This window comes from Scedosporium apiospermum (assembly GCF_000732125.1).
Source record: "Scedosporium apiospermum strain IHEM 14462 chromosome Unknown SEQ_SAPIO_0011, whole genome shotgun sequence".
Taxonomy (NCBI): Eukaryota; Fungi; Ascomycota; class Sordariomycetes; order Microascales; family Microascaceae; genus Scedosporium; species Scedosporium apiospermum.
Window position 1 is genome coordinate 847,001 of NW_015971712.1, and position 21,600 is coordinate 868,600.

The window sequence follows — 21,600 nt, forward strand, 5'->3', positions numbered from 1 at the left end:
GGTGGCCTTCGTCTTGATTGGTCCCCGGTCAGAGAGACAACGACCAATGAGCTCATAAAATCCCTCGGTGCGGTCTTCAATACTTCAAAGTTCATACAGAAAAGAGCGTCAACGGACGCGTCCTTGGTAAAAGGAAAGGAAAAGAGTTTCATTCACCCCTCCTTGGCCAGCCCAGCGGGGCTCCGCGACGCTTCCCTTCGAAAGCCGTCCGTTGGGACATGATGCCGAAGCTGGTTCCTTCCGTGTCGCCCGGCGTAGCACCATGTAAATCCTCGAACTGAGCACCAACAAAGTAGTCGCCCGGGGAGAAACCTCCTCCTCCAGACACTACTTCGCAAGAATCGAAACCCAAAAAACCTGAATCAGGGATTTTGGCCATTCACGTTGCTTGTGTAGCCCATCATCCACTGACCTTACCCCACGTTGTTGCACACCCTGCATAGTCACCAAGGACGTCCGACCTCTAATACATTGTGGTATACAGCCTGGTCACCGGCGCGGGGGTGGGATCCCTGGCCATACGATCAAAGAGTATGGTGTGTGTGCCTCCTTGGTATGCGTGGAAAATACCTGTCTCTGGCAATCAGATTGCCTCCGAACGCGTCTCCATGAAGATGAGAGGCCCCGGCAAGGGGAGCCGAACGGACGACAGGCACCGAAGCTTTGGCAGATTAGCCCTCGGTTGCCATGACAGCTCGAATCACTCCTCCTTGTATTACGCCGCTGGCCCGATCTGTTGGTTGCAACCCCCCGCTCCCCAGAGAAACCAGTTCAAATAACACACGGACGATACTGTTGAAGAGTGACCTGTGGCGTGGCGGGGTAGGCGTTCAGATATGCTGTGTCCCCTCACCGGCGTAGCACTGCCGATGCTGAATGGCTTCGGTTGTGTCAACTCGGTCATGTCGTCGCCCAAATGGCCATGGCAAATGGCAAAAAAATTGTTGGGAGACAATCGATTAAGAATTGACTCGCGACATCGGCGACACTGTGTTTTGTGTGTTTTGATACGATAAGACAATCAGCGCCGACTGGCGATGAATGCGGCGGATGTAGCAGAGCTGCAGTCGAGCGACATGAGCATCAACCAAACACGAATTCCTGGCATGCCTGTACAGCATACGCACCGTTAGACCAAAAAGAAAAAAAAAAAACGACGCACATCGAAGCCAAAGAAATGCATCCAGGGTCCTTACCGCTCTTAGGACGCCAATCTTCTCCTGCGACTGGAAAAACACCTGCCGGTACTGGCCAATGCTTTCCTGGAGAACAGCAGCTTTGGTCGTACGACCCTCGCAGATGGCCTTCATCTTCGACTCCATTTCCCTTCGCAAGAACGGCTTGCCAAGACTCGTTTCGAAATTCATTCGGTCGAACCCCAGGATGAGGGCGACGCCTAATCTCGTGGGCACAAAATACTTGCCAGTCTTTCCGCGTCCGCCAGAAGCTCCGGCTCCTCCTGGCCTTCCTCGACCCCTTCCTCGAGCTGGTGGCGCGCCGTCGTCATCACCGTCGCCTTCGTCGTTCTGGTTCTGGTTCTGAAGATTGACGACGTCGACGTAGTGCCTATCCTGGATTTTTTGGATATGTTCCGCCATCGTAGCGTCGGTACCGATGCCGTTCGCATCCATCAAGGCAATTAAGTCTGCCTCTGTTAGGTAGTTGGGCCGTGACGTCTTGCCTTCGGTCATCATGGCCTCTGTAGGCTGAAACTGCTCGCCCATGACGAACTTGGGAAGCTCCGCGCTGCTGTTCCACTTTTCGTAGACAAAGACATCAAGGTAGTTCCTCTCTAACACTATGACGCCATGGGCTGAGAAAATCTCTCCACCGTAGTTGATCTCAACCTCCGTCGCGAGGCCCTTGGCGTCCTCGGAACAGCAGGCGAGGAACCTCCTTACGACGTACTCGTAAAGGCGGGCTTCGTCGTGGTTTAGGGCCGTAGGACCGGCGTACGTAACAGGGTGGATTGGCGGATGGGCCTTGTCGTCGTGACGACCCTCTCTCGGTTGGTTGAATGCGCCGTTGACAAGGTTTTGGGCAAATTGCCCCCATTGACCGTCCTGGGTTTGCTTAGCGCATAGGGCGCGCAGGTTCATCCCCTTGTCGAACCGGTCCGTCTCAGTCCTAGGGTAGCTAATGAATCCTTTGTTGTAAAGCGACTCGGCAATGTTCATGGCTTGCTGGCCGGACATCTTGAGGAGCCGGGTCGCCGCCTTCTGAAGCTCGACTGTGGTGAGCGGTAGCGGCTTGAACTTCCTCGTTGGCTTTTCTTGCACCTTGGTCACCTTTGCGATCTTGGCGTTGAGGCATCGCTCATACAAGATGATGACAGAAAGCCGATCGAAGAGGCGATTCCTCGCCCAACTGAAGTTGACATCGATGCCTTTGCGGTTGTGGCGCACTTTGATAGTCCAGAAAGTTTCGGGGACGAAGTTCTTGACTCGGAAATACCGCTCCACGACGAAACCAAGGGTAGGAAATTGGCATGCTCCTAGTTATACAAGTGTGAGGAATAACTCGCAATAATGAAGGACGTGGCGTCTAAGGCCTGAAACGGAAGTGGTCGTACCGTAGCTGAGAACTTTATCCGACAGGGGGCCACCTAACGACCTGAGGGAGTTGGTTATAAACCGAGTAAAGGCGAAGCCAATCCTGAGATCCAGTTCTATTCGGGCCTCGACTGCGTTGACTTGCCGTTCATCGAGGGCAACAAGGTGCCGCGCGGCCGTTATGACATGCCTATCGCGTGGCCAGTGTAAGTATGAGGTGTGGCTTGACTTAGGCAACGCGAGGCAGGATTCTTGGAGATGGGTGTGGAATGGGTACTCACTCTCTCTCGATGTTACTGAACCTGGCCCTCTTAATCTGGAGTCTGCCGTTCCCTTTCTGGGCAGCACTACGAATCTCGCTTCCGATATGCTCTCCCTCGCGATCGCAATCGGTCCATATGACGAGGGCCTGGGAATACCGAGCTTGTGTCTCGATGTTGGCGGCTATGTTCTTCTTGTCCTGGTGATTGATGTTAGAGACCTCGGTGTTCAAACCTCCCATCATCTCACCAGACTTACATTGTCAACTTGAGTAAGCACTTGCGCAGTGAATAGACTCTCCGGGGGTGGGTAGGTCCAGTTCGAGAAGGCCGGTGGAAAGGCCATCTCGGTTAGATGCCCCGTCACGCACGTCATGGTCACCTCGCAGCGTCCCCATGGTTGACCGAAATCAAAGTCAAAGGTATAATTCTTTATAAACTTGACTCGCGTATTGTGCTAGTAATGGGAAGTTAGTGTTAGAAACCTCACGGGACTGCAGTTGCTGCGCAAGATAACCTCCTGGGACACGGCGACTGACCGTTTGCTTGTGCCCTCCAGAGAGGTGGTCTGCTACTGCCTTGGAGATCGATGGTTTCTCAGCAACACAGAGGACCTTCATCGGATCACACGCTCTCTAGGAAATCTAAGGAGCATAGAAAGAACCATGAGTGCTTTGCCAGGAGATAGAGTCCGGTTAGGAGTCGGGCTCGAGAAGAAATCGGGAGTAGTCGAGAACCGCGATGGTGGCGATGGCGACGGTGGGGGCAAGAACTACGAAGTCTTGAAGACTGGCACGCGACATTAGAGGGGATGAGAACAAGTATGCCGTTCACTTTGGCGTGTTAATAATCGAAGATCCGTATGTTAAAATGGCTAAGGCAATTGATCTATCATCTCGATCATAGAATCCCACTTTATCGTGGCTGTCCCAGCATCGTATAAGAGCGAGCGATGGCGGGCTACTTCGAAGAAAACGTGCCTGAGTCTCGAAATTTCAATTCAATATTGATTCGGTTGTGGTGGGGGAGGGGGAAACAGGGCAAACGCCGGAAGGTTCTGGGCCCAATTGCCGTCCAGTGTTACCTTTGGAAGCTCCAGCTGCCAGGCTCCACTGTCCAATTGCTGCGTAGGGGCTGGGGCATTTGGTACCAGACCTCTGTACACACTATTTCGTAGTGCGGTGCTGCCTGGCGGAGAGCTCACAGTGGATCTTGGCGGCTGCTGCCGGCAGTAAAATAGCCTCGACTTAGCGGCCCAATTACAGCGTCCGTCAGGCTACTAAGCGGATTGAATCCACATAAGCTTGGGCACATTGAGCTCTTTGACAAGCCCATCCGCTGAAACATTGAATCTTCTCATCCCTCTATGACGTGGGTTTCAGCAAGGAGCCCGCCGTCGTGAACCAACCTCCTACATCAAACCCGGCAGGCCACCGTTTTCATCTTTCGAAGAGGACCGTTTGCTACCACGGGTCTCCAATTTCCTCCTCACAATGGCTTTACCAACCCTTCAGACGATAAAAGAGTGCGCCGACTTCCACAAGACCGTCGAACCCTTCCTCCCCCAGCTCTACGACCTCCCCCAAAAGCTCCTCGACAACTACTCGAACCGCGATGCCCTCGTCCAAATCTACCTCGAGACGAACCCACTCATCTCCGGAGCCGCGTTCTCGATCTTCCTTGGCGTCATCTTCTTGGTGACGGCGGAAGTCAACAGGAATTTTTCCCAGGTCGATAGGGCGTGGAGCATCCTCCCTGCCGTGTACAATGTCCACTTCGCGGTGTGGGCGCGTCTCGCTGTTGAACCCCATAGCAGGACGGATTTGGTGGCGCTGTTCTCGATCGTGTGGAGTGTATGTTTGGTCCCTTTTTCCCAGTTACCGTACGGGGGACTCTGGTTGATAATGCTGTCTCGTGATAGATTCGCCTGACTTATAACTACTGGCGCAAAGGCGGATATCAAATCGGATCCGAGGACTATAGATGGTTAGCACGACTCCTTTTCAGCGGTCCACCCGCAACCAGAATCGAATCGCTGACACTCCCAACTCTATTGCAGGGCCCACGTCCAGAAGTGGATGCATCCCGTCCTCTTCTCGCTCTTCGATCTCCTCTTTATCGCATTCACACAGAGCTTCCTCATCTTCCTCTTCTCCTCGGCGCCTGCATACATCATCTTGCTCACGAACAAGTTCGAGCCCACGCTCTCCAGCGGAGATTTTGGATATTTTGCGGTGGAATTGCTTCTAGTAGTCAGCGAGTACTTCTCTGACGGGCAACAATGGCGTAAGAGCTCTCCTCCTTTCACTACAACCCCTTTTCTTTTCAAGAGTGCGGGTCTAACTTCGGAACTTTAGATTACCAAACCGCGAAGCACCAGTATCAAAAAGATGCTAAACTCCCGCGCGGCTTCGCCCAGGCCGACCTCGATAGGGGTTTCATCACCTCTGGTCTCTGGGCCTACAGCCGCCACCCTAACTGCGCCGCCGAGCAGCTCATCTGGTTCTTCCTGTACCACTGGTCCTGCTTCTCCTCGACTGCGCTGTACAGCTGGGCCGCCGTCGGTTCCTTCTCCCTAATCATGCTCTTCCAGGGTTCGACGTTCTTGACGGAGTCGATTAGTGGTGGAAAGTATCCGGAATACCGCCACTACCAGGACACCGTTGGCATGTTCCTTCCTAGCAGCTTTAGGCCATATCGGGCACCTGAGGTCGAGGGGCCGAAGGTGATTAGGACGAGTGAGCTGCTTAAGAAGCAGAAGTCGAAGCAGAAGCTGGGGAAGCGCGAGTAGCTGGTGAGCGGATTCTACATTCACCCAGCCCCCGATTGAAAAAATAGCAGTACATATATGTCTTTATTTATCAAAGTTGCGCTTCTAATAAGGGACTGTTGAACATCGGGGCAGTTAGGGACTGTGACTAGCTTGTCTATCGTTGTATATATATACCAATACTACCAATGCTAATTTCAATGCTATTTCAACGCCCTTCTTCTAAAAGTATCCGTCTTTTTCCTTCTCCCCTACTCGGACTGGCGAAGGTCGCTCAACTTGTCCACATAGTACTGAGGTACGATGGGAGCACCCTCCACCTCCCAATCCTCCTTCTTATTCACCCCCGTCAACACGGCAAGCGTACCACCAAGCCTCCCCTGAATACCAAACTGAATATCGGTATTAAGCCGATCGCCAACCATGCACGTCCTCGCGCGATCCAGCTTAAACTTTCCCTCAATAGCATCCATCATAGCCTGACTCGGCTTCCCAAAGCTCGTAGGCTGCACACCCCCCATCATATGCACAAGCGGGATCGAAATCGCCCCAGCCCCCGGGAAAAACCCGTTACTATTCGGCAGCGTACTATCGACATTCGTAGCCAAAAACAAAGCTCCCCTCCTCAAATACTGAAACGCCGTAGCCATCTTAAGATAATTGTAATGAAAATCTAACCCCACGAGAACGGCGCCCACCTCCGGATCGAGGAGCGAACCGTCCGCGAGCCCGCGGTAATCGTCGGGCGTGATGTCGCGGCGCAGGGCCGGATCGGTGCCGCCGATGAAGGGCACGTTTTCGGCGCGCAGCTCGGTCTCGATTCCGGCTTCGCCGAGGACGAAGACTTTGCGCTTGGTGGGGGGGAGGTTGAGGATGCGGGCGATGTAGACGGCGGAGGAGTAGGAGGAGCCGAAGACTTCGTCGAGGGAGGCGGGGATGCCGAGGTTGGTGAGTTTTTGGAGGTAGTCTTGGCGGGATTTGGTGGAGTTGTTTGTTACGAAGATGACTTTTTTGCCTTTATATTTACATAGTTTTCCGGGGAGGGAGGTTGTATTGGTGAGCACTGGGCAGCTTTGGAGATTGAGGTTGGAGATTGAGGTTGGAGATGAGAGGGGCGATTCTTCTCACTCACCCTTTGCTCTGAGGAGGTTCAGGGTCTCGGGGACGCCTTCGAAGACGATGTCTCCGGACCATAGGACGCCATCGCAATCAAAGAGAAAAGCCTAGAGAAATACTGTTTAGTATCTCTCAATCTCGCATTATAAACCATTTCGGTTCTGCTTCTCTGGGATTTATGGAGGTAATATACTCACGTCGAATCGGTCCAAGAACTCATTGATGGCGGTTGAGTCTCCGCTGAGGTATTTAGACTTTGACATGGCGGGCGAGGTGAGTGAAATTCTAATGAACCTTAGAAAAAGGAAAAGGAAGTGAAACGAAAAAAAGACTGGCTTAAAACAAGGAAATCAGATCTTAACGTGGAAAGAAATCTATTTTGCTAGAGAAGACATGAGGCGGTGAACAATGAGCTCATTGGAAGTAAGTACTCGGTAGTTAACTCGACGGATGCCCGACGTCTCCAGTCCGAGTGAAAGAGGAGTCCAATTGATTGTTGATGTTGACAAACGCCGTGCCGCTGCTTACATCGCTAAATTTAGAGCTCCGAACACGGCCGGTTCGGGTTATAGTCTCCGAGAAGACCCATGTTGCATCCTGGTGCCAACACAGGAATACGAAGTAGACATTAAGAAGACAGCACCAGCCGTTCGAAACAGCACATAATCACTTCCTAGGTGCGTCTTATAACTAACGGAGAGGTATCTATCATAAACGTAATACAGCATTCCAATCCTCGAAAGAGAACCTCGAAGTCTGCTATACCCGGCACTTTTAAAGCATCATCCATCCATCTACTGGAGCAGGTTGCCAAGATGGAACCCATACACGACGGACGCAATAAAAGTCGTCAAGTTAAGAAGTGACGAGATGCCATGAAGCTTGCCAAACTCCTTGTTAAGCGCAACCATCTCTTGCGAGTGAGGAGCTGGCTCCCACGACTTTTTGCCATCCTTCTTCTCTGCAAAATAACAGCATCGTTAGTGCCCAAGAGAAAAAGAGATAAATGAAACAAGAAGGAAAAGGAGTGAGCATTTTAGACAACCAAGGGCTATGCGATATTCACCTTGAAGTCTCCTCTTCTCCATGACCTTCCCGGTAGCAGGTAGCAGGACCAAGAGGTTAAGTAGCGAAGTAGCAAAGATCGTCGCAAGCGGCGCCAAAACAGTCCACCTATTTGCCGCGTCCAAGATTCCGCTCAGCCCCAGCCCCGAGTTCTTGTTCCCCGGGTACGTCAGGGCAAGGATGGCGGGAGCCGCGGTCTGGAGCGAGAAGTAGATAGGGAAGAGGTGGGATTGGACGGCGGCGAACTGAGGTCGTGCCAGCGTCCTGAACATGACGATTCCCCCAACGAAGGACTGTCCCAAATTGGTCAATGCAACGGGAATCGAGGGGAATTGGGAAAGCGCATGGTTCCACTTACATGCCAGAAGGTAGTTCCGAAGAGCGTCCCATATCTGTGTGTCCGCGGAGCTGTCAGAACATGGTGTGCATCTTGAATTACACGCGCGTCCCGCCGCTCGCCAATGCCAGGGGCATTCTAGATGAATAAAAAACTTACGTGATGATATGGTACGGTCCCGTCGAAAAGATTCCAAGTCCAGACATTTTGAACAAATTGGATAAAATTCTACTCTAAATATCTACCGGCGAGCCTCATCTGCATGATGCTTCCTCTCATGAGAGGGAATAGCTTCGGTACATTGTCTGAAACTGATGACGTAACGGGAAATTATCGGCTAAATATCCCGGCTCATTCTCGGGAAGTTGACAAACAGACCAATTCTCAATCTTCCAGATTCTTCGGCATCGGCGAAGAATGACGGAAAAAAGTTCACGTTTGCCCCCCAAAAGCGCGAACAATTACCAGTCATCACCACCGACAATCATCTAAGCAACCATGGCCTCAGCAGTCGCAATCGGAGCCGGAGTAGCGGTCGCCGCCTTCCTGGTGAGTTGTTCATGTCAGATTCGCACAAAATAGCTGCGCGCGCAGTATGCTAAAGATTTTCTCTTCCAGGGTCGCGCCGGTCTTGTCGCATGGAGACGATCTCGCGGTGGTGTCGGAGCGTTGGGAAAGGCCTTTTACAAGGGCGGATTTGAGCCTAAGATGAACAAGCGCGAAGCGACGTTGATCCTTGCTCTCAAGTGAGTTGAACTCTCCAATTTGCTCAGTTGCCATAATTGCTGTACTAACTCCGGTCTTCCAGCGAGCGAGCCGTGACCAAGGACAAGATCCGCAAAGCCCACCGAACTATGATGCTTCTCAACCATCCCGACAGGGGCGGAAGCCCCTACCTAGCTACCAAGATCAACGAGGCGAAGGAATTCCTGGAAAAGAATTCTTGACGAGGGAGTAGGATGTATCCGCTTTTGATTGACGGCAGGAGGCAGGCAGGTCGAGAACCGGATGGGTTTCTGGGCAATGTATAACACTACATATCATCTTGGCTCCATAGCGATGGCGTTTTTTTGGTTTACTTCAAATATTGTTGGGTTGTATGAGTGGATGCGTACATATTGATGGCTACGGATAATACGCAACAAATAGACGGCAGCCCAATTAGCAGGCCTAGCCACAATCTCACCTCACACAATGCAGGATGCTCTTGACCCTGTCTATAAGGAGCCTTTCATTCTTATCCTTGTAAGTATGTTAGATTGATGGCAATTATGATAGATTTGTGATGTTTGATACCAGGTAAGCAAAGGAAAACTCAAGCCTCAATGAACCTAGCTCTAGTTCCTGTGAGTTTTCGATAGCGATAGCGGGTCTCATCCATCCTGGACTGACCATCCCACCCACACAGGATCAAATAGCATCACATCGCGGGATGACGACTAATACAGAGTCAACATGTCGCTTTGTATCACTTCAAAAGGGTTCTTTCCACCAGAGCCCTAATGGTTCCTCCCAAATCTCTATTTACCTCAAATCCCCTCGTCCCCTCTTCCCCTACTTCCTTTTCCCACTCCATCTCACTTCATCTTCAGCAAACCGACTCTATTTGAAGACCCATCCCCGGCAAACAGAACCAACCTCAAAAACCTCCACATTACGACCTGCCACACACAATGTCGTCGTCAGAATCCCTCGAGATTGATGATACATCGCCGCCCAGTCTGGAGGAGGTGGCCGAGAGGCTGCGTGGCCTGGCTGAACAGTACCCCGCCGGCAGGTTCGACGAAACCTTGAGATTGGCTGAGGAAATGTTGCGTGAAGAGCGAGCTGAAAAGGAAAAACCTCGCACCACCCAGAGCGGTCATGCGTCTCCTTCCAGGGACGCTTCTAAGGCGTCGGGTTCGGGCGCTGGAGACTCGAAGAAGAAGTCTGCTAAGAAGGCTCACAAGGGTAAGGACGCCGACGGTTCGGCGGATGTCGTCGACAAGAATCTCCCCGAGATTGAGGGTGCTCTGTCTACCCTCACCATCAACCTCGGCTATGGAGACAAGGCTGATGCGTCCATGGTCTTTTGCCCCTGGCGTATGGTTTTTCATTATCCGGAGTGGTTTATCGGCAAGGCCAATGGCCCACGGGTTGGTGTTCCCCTCAGTTTGTTCCAAAATATTCATTGCAACTGACATTTTCCTTCCCAGGCTAAACCCTTCTTTGAGAAGTTTTATGAGTATCAGGCCTGGGACTTGTAAGTAGCTTCATGCTCTTGCCAATACGACGCGTCTTGCTCACCATATTCTCTACCCAGTTTCTACATGTTCAGCTCTGACCCAGGTCTCTCGACCCCCGTCCTCTTCGTCCCAACCGAGCAATTCGAGAACTTCCTCTCCATTATCAACGCCAAGTTGGATATCCAGCTCACCATCCCTCCCGGCGAAAACGCCGCCAAGTTCTCCTACTCCTTCACGCAGGACTCCATCCGTCCCGCCTACCTCGGCCGCGTCCACGACGCCAAGACGCGTGAGATGATCCGCACCGCGAACCTCCCCGAGTTCACCAACGAGTTCTTCGGCGACGCCTCCGCCGACGACATCAAGCAGCTCAGCTGGCTCCTGCACGAGATCCTCTCCGTCAAATTCAAGAGGGATAAGAAGAACCGCTCTGACGAGAAGCAGCTCAAGGCCCGTGAGCATCGAAGGGAGGAGATGTTCAAGTTCCAGGTCCTCCTTGGATTTAAGCCTAATGATTCTACGGCTCTGCATCAAAACTTCGAGTTCGATGCTGACAAGGCCGCCAAGTTCCCGTTGGACCTTGGCCTTGTTCTTATTTCGCTCGATGTCGAGGCTCATGAGGGTATCGGTTCTCCTACCGAGGTTGGAATCGCCATCCTTGATACTGAGAAGACCAAGGGTATCGCTCCTGGTAATTTGGGTGAGAATTGGTTGTCCTTCATTGAGTATAAGCACTTGCGAGTTCAGGAATTCGCCTCGCATGTCAACTGCAAATACGTCCACGGCTGTCCCGATAAGTTTAACTTTGGGTACGTATACAACCTACTTGACCATTCCTGGGTTTCCCATTCCCACATCTCGCCCAATACTGTTCAGTAGCCAACCTATATATCTAGCACGAGCGAGTTCGTCTCCCACGAAGACCTCCTCAGCACCATCAAAGCCATCCTCACCAAGTACACCACCTCCAACATCCCCGAAGGCTCCGCCGCCACGAAGCGATCCGTAGTGCTCATCGGCCACGACTTCCAGCAGGAGGAGAAATATCTCAAGAAAATCGGCTACAACCTCTACGAGGAGACTGGAAACGTGGCCCTGTGTGCCGATTCCAAGGACCTCCATCAGCATCTCACCAGCGACTCGAACGGTCGTAGCCTCACCCACGTCCTCCTCGACCTGGGCATCGACTATTCGAACCTCCACAATGCCGGAAATGATGCCGCGTATACCCTCCGCGCTGTTATTGCTTGCGCCATCAAGGATATGCAGCAGAACCCTCCCACTGACCCTCCCGGTGTTGAGGTTGCCAAGAAGGTTGTAGTTAAGAGGGCGGGTGGGGGCTTTGTTCCTGGTGCCCCTTGGTTGGTCGAGGAGGATGATGATAAGACTCCGGTTTGATTTGTTAGCGCCCAAGATTCGGTTGTTTCACGAGAGGCTTGATGGATTTTTTTTTCTCCCTTTTATGAGATGGATGGAGTTACGGCGGAACGGAAAGCAAAGCATGTCTGACGGATCAGAGAAGTTTTAGATGAAAAGAAAAAGCCCGATTCGTTCAATACCCTATTTTTACATTACTGACAGTGCATAATGCCGAGTAAAACAAATAAGCCACCTATTATCGTGACATGATTCCCAACACTATCTTGACGTGTAGAACTGCATGTGAAGAGAGTTGTTAGTATGGTCCTTCGACCCGCCCACAGAGCAGCAATAAATGACGGTAAACGTACCTCTTTCGCTTCCTCCTCGGTAACCTCCGACACGTCCAACATCTTGTTATCTATCAGGCCCAACTTGGCCTTTCGAATCTTCCACCACATTTCCCTTCTATCTCCCTCCAGCGCACCGGAGAGCATCTGCTTCTTCAGATCCTTGACGAAAGTGTTATACAAATCTGGCTCCTCCAGGTTGGTCAGTCCTTCCCGCATGGCACCGAGATGTTCAAGTACGCGGTCATCTTTGCTACCGCCAAAGTCGGAGGAGATGAGGTCGCGGATGATGCCACCCATTTGCTTTGCGGCGTCTTCGATTTGGCGCATTTGGTCGGCCGAGTCGAGGACCCTACGAAACTCTGGGATGGCGTTGGACGCAGAGATGGGTTTCCTCTCTCCTGAATCTTTTCCCTCCGCAGGTCCGAGCAGAGCATCGATGTCGAGGCCAGAGAGGGGTTTGACCACTTCCCTCTGGCGTCTGCCCTTGGCCTTGGGAGGAACTAGAGGCATGATGGTTAGCAGGGTGGTACTCATATGGGAATCGAGAATCTTACCCTTCTTAACCTCGGCAGCCTCGATAAGGGCATTTATTTGTGGCTGAGCAGACTCAACAACGTCCTCAGGCGGCACGGAAAACTTTGTAAGGATCTTCGGGATCGGTGGCACGGGACCATCTGGGTAGATCGCTCGCTCCTTAACAGCGTGCTTGATCCGGTGGATCAACGGGTTAAAAGGCTCGTCAATAGCCATATATTCGACGGGGTTACTTTACTCATGATTAGAGCGGGGGCCGGAACAGAAAGGAGGGTCTTTTTTTTCTTCACTCACTTGTCCTCATCCTCGGCATACGTAGAGAGGTCCATAGCATCAACATAGTCGCTCATCGCTTGCTCGAGCTCCTTCCCAGGAAGGAAACGGTGCTCCGTAAGCGTTGCACCGCTGACGGTTACGACACGATCGAGAGGAGGGAACTGGTAACCGCGCACATCTTCGGCGAAAGGCAAAGGTACGTCATAGAGACAGTTGTTCTCAATATCCGGAGCCAAGAGTACCAATAGAGGTTCCTTGCCGTCCTTAGCAACGAGACGAGCCACCGCGTATGCTTGAGCCTTATGCATCGCCTGGACAAGTGAAGATAAGGCTACTTGGGCCTCGGTGTCGAACTTTCGAGCATAGGTCACGTTGCAGTCACCCAGATTCAACATGGGCGCGTACTAGATAGAAGAGAAAAAAGAGATGTTAAGGGACTTTCGTGAATAGGGATGAAGAGAGGGCGGTACCTTATCCTGTTCAAGGAAACCAACGATGCTAAAGTCCTTTTCTGTTTCCAACTTGGTGATGTTGTGCTCCGACTCGCTGATATGGACGGCAGTCCTCCCATATTCGTAACCCTTCGCAAGAGATTCAAATTCAACGTCTTTCTTACCTCCAGGGGCACTCGGGTCGTTAACTTTGTAAGTACGGGCCTGCTTGACGGCGCCAAACTCCATACCCTCCATCGACTCGGGTTCGGCGGCCTCCGTCTTAAACACTACTGTGCTGGCAGGCATCGCCGTGGCGACATGCGTCTTGAAATACCTTTCTACGCTGATTACTGCCGCGGCCTGTCCGCTCTCGGGATCTCCCAGAGATAGTGTGCCTTCGTACGACTTATAAGGCCGGGGCACCTTGACAACTGGAATGTCGAGTTCATCAATGGCCTCCGCCATGGTGCCAAAATTGCCTTTGTCACACATTTCAACGAAACGGCGAAGGAGCTTCTCATTTCGCGCCTAAGACGGTCAGAGAACGGGAAAAGAGCATACCAATCTAAGCGGCATAGCATACCTTGGCCTTGGGTTTATCCTCTTGCTTAACACCATAGTCCGCATCATCGAAGTCGACTCCACTAACTGCGTATAAGTCTGTAATCTTATGACAGGAGGTTGCTTCAAAAATAACTTACAGAACAGTCAAACTAATACCATTGTCATTAATTTCCGCAGAGATGTCTCGCAGATCATTATCGTCCATGTCAATCGGACCAAGGCCATCTGTAATGAGGTAAATCTGGCGGTTGTACTTCAACTTCTTAGTGAACTCGGTAATCATGAATGTCGCTATCGCCACGGCGGAGAGAGCATCGCCCATGGCCTCATTGCTGTTCTTGATCTTCTTCTGAAGATCTCTCAAATGGCCCATACTCATCGGACCGAGCCCTTGCAGGACCGCGATGTGCTCGTAACCCTCATCATCTCTCATTGAATTGTTGGTTTCCTCTGTCCGCAAGCCGACAACGCCAACACACAGGCCCTTTCGGCTCAGGGAGACTATGTGTGAAATCTTGTCCCAAACGAACCGCATACTCCAGTCGAGATCCGATTCGGTCCGGCCACTATTACAGTCAGCCATGGTCGACCCAAGGTCGACAATAAAGACAATGGCCTCTTTATCAGCCATGGTGAGGAAATTGCAAGATATGAGAGTAGGAAACGAGTAAGTAGGTGTTCGATGCTAGAATTGGCATTTCTAGCCTTCAATTGGTAGAAGAGGATGAAAGAAGATGGAAAAGGAAACCAAACACTTTTAAGTGATCAATATCCCCATTTTAGGCAGGCGTTCGGTCTAACAGGCGCGTTGGAACGAGACGGCTTCGTTCAGCTGAGGCAAGCTCTCGCACGAAGTCACGTGTCGATTTCGTGGCTGGGGTTGAGGCTTGCCTCACTTGACCCCACCACTATCGATATGCAGCTTTTTTTTTGATGTCTAAAAATTTCTTTGGAGACCGCCTTTGGTTTTTATCACCGCCCAAGGGTTCAGCCAATTCTCGAGAAACTACCCGGCCATAGTCTCGGTCACAACTCGACACAATGAGGTATGTATAATATATATTATTCCTTAACATATTTTCTACGGTGGGTATGGTAGACTAATCTGTTTGCCTTGAACAGGATCGAAACTTGTTACTTTTGCAGTCGCCCCGCATACCCAAGCAAAGGTATTACCTTTGTGCGGAACGATGCGAAGGTGTTTCGATTCTGCAGGAGTAAATGCCACAAGAACGTAAGCCGCCTCCTGTCATTCTAGGCTTCTTGTTCGATGTCTTTGGCGCCGATGGAATAATTCAAGAATTTTCTGGTTCTAACTCCTTCCTCCAGTTCAAGATGAAGCGCAACCCACGCAAGCTCAAGTGGACCAAGGCCTTCCGCAAGGCCGCCGGCAAAGAAATGCTCGTCGACAGTACCCTCCAGTTCGCCGCCCGCAGGAACGTCCCCGTACGCTACAACCGCGACCTCATGACCAAGACCCTATCTGCCATGAAGAGGATATCCGAGATCCGCGCCCGCCGCGAGAGGGTGTTCTACAAGAGGCGCATGGCGGGCAACAAGCAGCGCGAGATCGAGGCTGCGCGCGAGCTCGTCAAGACGCACGGCCACCTCTTGCCCAAGATGCGTGGCAGCGAGAGGAGACGTCTGGAGATGGAGGCCGAGGGCGAGATGATGTCGGAGGATATGGTAGATGTGAACAAGAACGTGCTGAAGCAGAAGCAGAAGGTCAGGTGGACGGTGGATGGCGAGCAGGAAGTCGAGGAGGAGGACGACAATCCGTGGGAGGATATGGGAGACGAGGACGATGCGATGGAAGGGATAGAAGCGTAGGTTGGTGGGTGATGCGGGGTCCTAAAACGTTCATTGAATGGGTTTCACATGGCTGGATGTTTTTATCAAGTTACGGAGTTTTGGTAATGACAACATTGAACTTTTTGTTTTTCGATGGCCAAATTCATTGTTGAATTTATTGCGAACTCCGCACGACCTAGATGGAGCTGGGTATCTTGATTTCATTCAATAATGATAACGGACATGGCTCAACTTCAACAATACAAAAGTGGCTACTTGGTTTCCTTTCCCCTCACGCCGTCTTTGGGGTATTGGGGTTGTAAGTCCTAGCTGGGGCCTTCAACCCAGCCTCGACGTCCCGAGCAACCTTGTCCTCTAGCACAGCTTGCCTCTTCTTCTCCGCCTCTACCTCCTGCTGGGATTGTGCATCAGACCAGTTTCCCATACCGCCTCTACCCGTATGTCCGACCCTAGAGCCTGATGCGGCTGGCGCCATTGCCGTATCAGTTCTCGCGGCGACCTGCTCCTGGGTTTCTTCGGGGGCATCGGCCGCATCATGGAAATTGCCCGCCCCTCCACGCCCTACACGTGCATATGGCTGGGGTTGGAGAGTAGGGGATGCCACCGGCACAGGGGGTAGCTTCTGCGCTTCAAGATCCTATTTTTTTCATCACATATCAGTAAAGCAAGTAAAATGAAAGAGACCCCCTCAAGAACAAAGTTTCCACTTTGTCAGTCCGGGTCAGGATGAAGTTTGTGTGTGGGGTTACGCACCTGGGCGGGGTCCTGGGTGATATTAGCAGCGTTGGGGGAGATGTAGTTGCCGGCGCCGCCACGGCCGACTCGGCGGAAAACGTCCGACATTTGGAGTAACTCGTGCCGAGAGGGGTAGTACTGTTGGAAGCGTTGATCTCCTTTTCTGTCCGTTTCTCCCTCTCGTTCTTTCACGCAAGGGGGCAGTTCCTTTAAAATGAGAGATTTCTTGGTGTGAAAGAAGGGCGTCGAACCTTGGGTAAATGCGATAACTCGGACGAAGTTTCGGTGAGAGTGCACGACTTGCGCGGAATAAATCGAGATAGTTCTATAATGTGCCGCCACGATCAACATGGACTGGGGTTGTGTATCTCTGGTAGATGGTGTAATACGGTGGCCAGTTTTACGTATTTGCCTGCTATGCTCTTGATACAATGTACTGTAGTAACTGGTATCAATGATAATTGCTAATATTGGAGACTATCGATGCGATAAAGATCGCCCCTTGAGATAAGTGTACATTTTTACACTACGACTAATAAGGTGAAGTAAACTAAACACCGAACAGCTTATTCTCGGCTAGTGCCTCTAGGACCTGGGTCTTCTTCCCTTGCTTTATTGTATCTTGTATGGCGTATTACCTCTATACATCGAGCACTCGAGGGGTTAGTAAAATGAGAGCGCGAATGCGTTTCCAATCCTCCCGAACAGCTCGGCGATGCTTCTTCGCACATGGGCGGGAAGGCGCAACCAGTTAGAAAGTTCAAGTTAAATCTTGAACAGCGCATCTGCACACACGAGTTGATGCATGTGTTGGCACTCCACCGCACACAAATCAAAATTGTAGACCCGAAGAGGACGAATTTGATAGAGTTTGAGGTGGAGTCTCCCCTTTACTCCTACTTATACAAGAGTGTACTATCATCTCAAGTTGATCCTCCTCATATGCACACAACCGTATCGGGGATCGAATTGAGCCTCCTGTCCACACCGGGCCCCACGGCGGAGTGGTGCTCACCCCGCAACCCCCTCAGAAGCAGGGATTTTTGATGCCAACTAATTCCAAATATGCTGAAGATTTGCGCCGTGAAAGTGTCAAATTGTTAATGTCAATGGACAGAGCAATGGGGAACGTTGAACTTTGTGTTTCCTCCCCAAAGTAGTACAAGCAATTAGCGTGCCCGTTTCTGCCGCAAGGTGCCTCGGTGGTCTAGAGGTATGATTGTTGTTTCGGGCGGGGAAACCCATTCCCATCACAATACTGTGGTTATAACAGGTCCCGGGTTCGAATCCCGGCCGAGGCCGTTCTTTTTCTTGTCTTTTTTGTGATCTTTTTTTTTTCTCCCTTCAACTCCAAAAAGTGTGTAGTGGTCAGTCAAAACACCTCAAGGCTTAGAGGTCAGACAGGAGCGGTCAGTAGGTAGCCCGGACTGGCCCCCGTTTTCCAGCTCAAGGTCTGAAATCAGAACACATACACACTCCCGTCGCTCCTCAAACCTGAAGCTGGAGGATAGAAGAGAGTGCTTGGTGCTTGTAGTTTATTACTACTCCATATAAAATCCGTGAGCACTAACAGCTTTCCGTACAAATTTAGCTCGAGGAGCTGTGATCGCCTAACAATAAATATCGTCTATGTTGAAAGTCCATGGGCCTATCTCGTCTGTTCCTCAGGAATCAATTCTCTTGACGCCTCTCATACTCCGTGGGTTCTGGAGAGATGAGCCCTAAACCTGGAGCAGGGAAATAGCCTAGACATGAAGTACACTGTAGGCCCATGCCCTACGGTTCTACTTTCGGTTCCGTGGTCCTCCCTGAAGCCATCACAGATTGACCCCAGTTCTTCCCCGCATTCGAGCGAGGCCTTGCCGCAACGCTTGTTTGCAAGTTAGGAAATGTGGTGCAGATCCCCCTGGCTAATTGACTTGTTGAAATGCGGTTCGGAACAAACTTTCTTGTCTGGAACTTTTCACCATTCTCTCAGGGATGCCGCGTGTCTACGAAGTACATGTAGTCAATCAGTCGCAGGGTAAAATGTGTCCCTGTCAGCATGTCTTCACTTATTATGATTTCCGTGATGCTTCCATGTTCTGCGCTGCTGGACCTCTCGATGCCAGCTGGAAATAGTAGCATCACACCCACTTTGATCAGAAAATGTGTTCAGTTATGACTGATGGTCACCTGAACAAGGAGAAACACCGACTTCAAGCGTCCAGTTTCTCTTTCGGATGGCCTGCGATGCATGAGAATCAGATCCCTTTTTGAGAAGTTGCGCGTGACGCTGCGACCTTCATCCAGGAACAGCTGGTCATTATTAGGCAGCCAAATAACTTCCAGACCTCGCAGACAGCAATTGATACTGTGACCGACTTCCAAGTTCAATGTTGGTGCATTCTCCAATGTTGAAACTTTTTGGGATGAGTGTGAGTGTGTGGAAGCACCCTCCATCTCTTTCAATCCAGTCATCCAATGGCACCGGGGGATATCAGGAGCCCGTGAAGCAACGCCCGGTGATAGGAGAGACCGAGACAATTCCCGAGAACCGAAACCTCGCATCATCGATTGAAAAAAAAAATTTTCTTCCTTCTTTTTTTTGTTCCCACGGCAAAGGAGCCTCATGAAGTTTCGTTCCAAGCTCGGGCCTGCCGTGCGTGGATGTCGGGCGGGTCGATCGGTTCATGCTACAGTACCATTTCCCGTCCAGCGATTTCTTGCGCCCGGTCCAAAGGGATTTATTCTTCGAAGAAGATCAGACAGCACAGCACATCCCCGAAGGGTGAAAAACTGTTTGTCGGTACTCCGTATATAATTATCCCCAATACGATACAATGGAATGAATGAATAAGCAGATGCGCCGTCGACATTGAACACCCTTTCCATGTTTGCAACATCGTCGAGTGATACAGGCCCGCCAAGCTTGATACCGGCGATCTTTCCCTACGACAGTATCCCAAAATAACTGCGACAGAAATATACTTGTACTTCCCGTAAGCGCCGAAGAGGAAAGGAAGGCCGTCTTGTCTCGGCGGGCTTTGTGGACATGGTCCCTTCAGGTGGTGCTGGAAGTCTAAGTCCACCCCCAAAATTTGTTGATGAACCGTCCCCAACGTATTTAATCGAAGGGTGTTAAAAAAAGTCCATCAAGTGGCCTTAGACAACACGATAATCCGTACAGTTTAAGCTCACTTTGTCACGTCGGTGGGCAAAAGTGGTCCTGTGATCACGCAAGCCCGCCCATCAGATTTTGGGGCTTTGCATTGCTCTGGGAAGGGGGAAAAGATGAGGTGTGGTGGCGAGGAAAGAACTGCCATTGGCTGTGGCTTCAATACCGAGTCCATGTCGGGAAATAGTCCACACACCTTGGCCACAGGGCTTTTTCATGGCTGATTGATTATCGTGGTAGGGCACGGCGACTGGACAATCACTCCCGCACCCTGTACGAAGTAAACTTTGCAGACTGGGTGTCGTCGTGCCGGGTTGGAAAGGACACTGAAAATTTGACCATGCCGAGGACAACTTTGATCAATCTTCAGGGTCCATTGACTTTGCACCGTTGCCGACATGTACTTCGTAGTTTGGGGGGCTGGCATTTGTCGCGATGCAATGTATACGAAGGAATAAGGTATCGCAATGTGTACTTCAAATAATCCTGCTTGCAACGGGGCTTGAACGAGCATAACTTCGTCGTGATCAATGGATCAATGGTAGGTGGTACACGTGGAGAGGTTGGATATGGCGGGCTCAGCTGATCCAATCGCACACTAAAATGCCACCCCGGATTTGTCTGGTGTTTTATCAGTCCGTTTTGATGCACGAGAAATAAGAGCACACCAGCCCAACAACCGAGACGGACCTGCTGACAGGATCTGGAATTCCATTTGCCTGGGGTTCCCTGTGATGATTGGGCACCCCTTGAACGGATCAAATATATTTTTTTTCCCTCTTTTGTTCGAGGGATGCGGTTTCAATCTCTTCTCTCTACTTCGTAACTGTTTGGTATTTGCTCTCCTTCCTCACTCAGAATGGCTGAGATAGTGGAATATTCTAGATACTTATTCTGTCATCGGCCTCAATGCGTATAGCTACATTGTCTTCATTGGTGATCTGGCATTCTCCGCTTTAAATGTTTGGATGACTCTTTTGTTAAGAGTCTAAACCCACTTTAAAGCGGTACTATTGTTCCTCGATCACCTTGAACCGTCCGGACGCAGTCACCTGGCGGGGTGTTAACCCCGATCAGTGGTGCTAGACGAAGCCTCCCCTCCCTTTAGCTCGCATTAGAGAAGAGGTCACAGCTCAGGCTCGCACACGTATCCAGTTACATTTGATCCCTACCAACATGGAGAGGACGAGGATAAAAGTGGATCAATTGATATCAATCAACGTTCAACATTTAGACTTTCGATGCCATCGAATAAGCCGATGACCGCAGACCACACAACACGACGGACGGTAGCATCCATACAACATCGGAAGTGTTGCCTCTTCAAATGCGCCATCTTGCCGAATACTTCGTAAGCCGATAGAAAAAAAAATGTGAGCTCACCATGAAGCCGAGGACTTGGCTGTTGGGAAACAGGGGGCCGGAAGGATGGAAACCCAACGAGTGGCAAATTGTAAATTGAAATGGACGATGTGTTGGCTGTACCTTGCAGCAAAAAAGGAGAAAAAAAAAAAAAAGTTGCCCATGAGGAAAAAGGGGAGCAAGAGAAAATAAAATTCTGGTAAGGCAGACCCTGACCACTCAATTGACTACCTGTTTGTCCACGCGTACGAAGTACAGTCCTAGTCCCTATTAAAGATAACCGCCTGGCTGTTCCCCTTTCACCGATATGGACTTTTATGTCGCCATCGCAGAGTGAGAAGACTAAGCGCCGATACTAATTCAATTACCAGGGAACTTTCCTCAACCATGAGCTGACTGTACTAATTGCCCTTCTCTCACTTTCTTTTCTCTTTTGTTTTTGTGCCTCTTTCTCTTTGGCGGCTGCTTGCTACGGGCACACCTCCCCCGAAAACGGCTTGAGGCACAGCCCGGAAGTTGTGGTCAATGTTTATGGCCAATTTCATGGCCAAGCAAGTATTGGTATTGGTATACTCTGTCCCTTCTGGCAATATCTTGATGATTTGACAGAGATCCATCGACGTTCTCCTTCATCCTGCGCCTTCTTAGTTAGGGTCCCTCCATGCTACTTGCCCCTGTAAGAAAACATA

General features: G+C 50.9%; 8 protein-coding genes and 1 pseudogene across 8 annotated transcripts; 4 read left to right on the top strand and 5 right to left on the bottom strand.

Annotated features, from left to right (window-relative positions):
* Positions 1–1,021: 1,021 nt before the first annotated feature.
* SAPIO_CDS0215 lies at positions 1,022–3,432 on the bottom strand (annotated as a pseudogene; the record flags this gene model as incomplete).
* An 873-nt stretch (positions 3,433–4,305) lies between these two features.
* Positions 4,306–5,603, top strand: SAPIO_CDS0216 (DUF1295 domain-containing protein; the record flags this gene model as incomplete). The annotated part of the gene is made up of 4 exons (XM_016783046.1): positions 4,306–4,665; positions 4,734–4,798; positions 4,872–5,098; positions 5,170–5,603. The coding sequence occupies 4 exons, from the start codon at positions 4,306–4,308 to the stop codon at positions 5,601–5,603; spliced, it is 1,086 nt and encodes a 361-aa protein (XP_016646679.1).
* A 230-nt stretch (positions 5,604–5,833) lies between these two features.
* On the bottom strand, positions 5,834–6,961 carry SAPIO_CDS0217 (4-nitrophenylphosphatase; the record flags this gene model as incomplete). The annotated part of the gene is made up of 3 exons (XM_016783047.1): positions 5,834–6,645; positions 6,715–6,805; positions 6,896–6,961. 3 exons carry the CDS (start codon positions 6,959–6,961, stop codon positions 5,834–5,836), a joined length of 969 nt encoding a protein of 322 aa, XP_016646680.1.
* A 531-nt stretch (positions 6,962–7,492) lies between these two features.
* On the bottom strand, positions 7,493–8,306 carry SAPIO_CDS0218 (uncharacterized protein; the record flags this gene model as incomplete). Its single annotated transcript, XM_016783048.1, has 4 exons — positions 7,493–7,659; positions 7,765–8,056; positions 8,122–8,155; positions 8,260–8,306. 4 exons carry the CDS (start codon positions 8,304–8,306, stop codon positions 7,493–7,495), a joined length of 540 nt encoding a protein of 179 aa, XP_016646681.1.
* Positions 8,307–8,598: 292 nt separating this feature from the next.
* Positions 8,599–9,047, top strand: SAPIO_CDS0219 (uncharacterized protein; the record flags this gene model as incomplete). The annotated part of the gene is made up of 3 exons (XM_016783049.1): positions 8,599–8,649; positions 8,719–8,846; positions 8,909–9,047. The coding sequence occupies 3 exons, from the start codon at positions 8,599–8,601 to the stop codon at positions 9,045–9,047; spliced, it is 318 nt and encodes a 105-aa protein (XP_016646682.1).
* Positions 9,048–9,773: 726 nt separating this feature from the next.
* Positions 9,774–11,723, top strand: SAPIO_CDS0220 (uncharacterized protein; the record flags this gene model as incomplete). Its single annotated transcript, XM_016783050.1, has 4 exons — positions 9,774–10,235; positions 10,296–10,342; positions 10,403–11,134; positions 11,222–11,723. The coding sequence occupies 4 exons, from the start codon at positions 9,774–9,776 to the stop codon at positions 11,721–11,723; spliced, it is 1,743 nt and encodes a 580-aa protein (XP_016646683.1).
* A 240-nt stretch (positions 11,724–11,963) lies between these two features.
* Positions 11,964–14,476, bottom strand: SAPIO_CDS0221 (ATP-dependent DNA helicase II subunit 2; the record flags this gene model as incomplete). The annotated part of the gene is made up of 7 exons (XM_016783051.1): positions 11,964–11,981; positions 12,056–12,537; positions 12,592–12,803; positions 12,866–13,251; positions 13,318–13,809; positions 13,865–13,925; positions 13,983–14,476. 7 exons carry the CDS (start codon positions 14,474–14,476, stop codon positions 11,964–11,966), a joined length of 2,145 nt encoding a protein of 714 aa, XP_016646684.1.
* Positions 14,477–14,886: 410 nt separating this feature from the next.
* SAPIO_CDS0222 (uncharacterized protein) lies at positions 14,887–15,675 on the top strand (the record flags this gene model as incomplete). Its single annotated transcript, XM_016783052.1, has 3 exons — positions 14,887–14,891; positions 14,968–15,079; positions 15,175–15,675. The coding sequence occupies 3 exons, from the start codon at positions 14,887–14,889 to the stop codon at positions 15,673–15,675; spliced, it is 618 nt and encodes a 205-aa protein (XP_016646685.1).
* A 253-nt stretch (positions 15,676–15,928) lies between these two features.
* SAPIO_CDS0223 (uncharacterized protein) lies at positions 15,929–16,500 on the bottom strand (the record flags this gene model as incomplete). Its single annotated transcript, XM_016783053.1, has 2 exons — positions 15,929–16,294; positions 16,411–16,500. 2 exons carry the CDS (start codon positions 16,498–16,500, stop codon positions 15,929–15,931), a joined length of 456 nt encoding a protein of 151 aa, XP_016646686.1.
* Between the last annotated feature and the right edge of the window lie 5,100 nt (positions 16,501–21,600).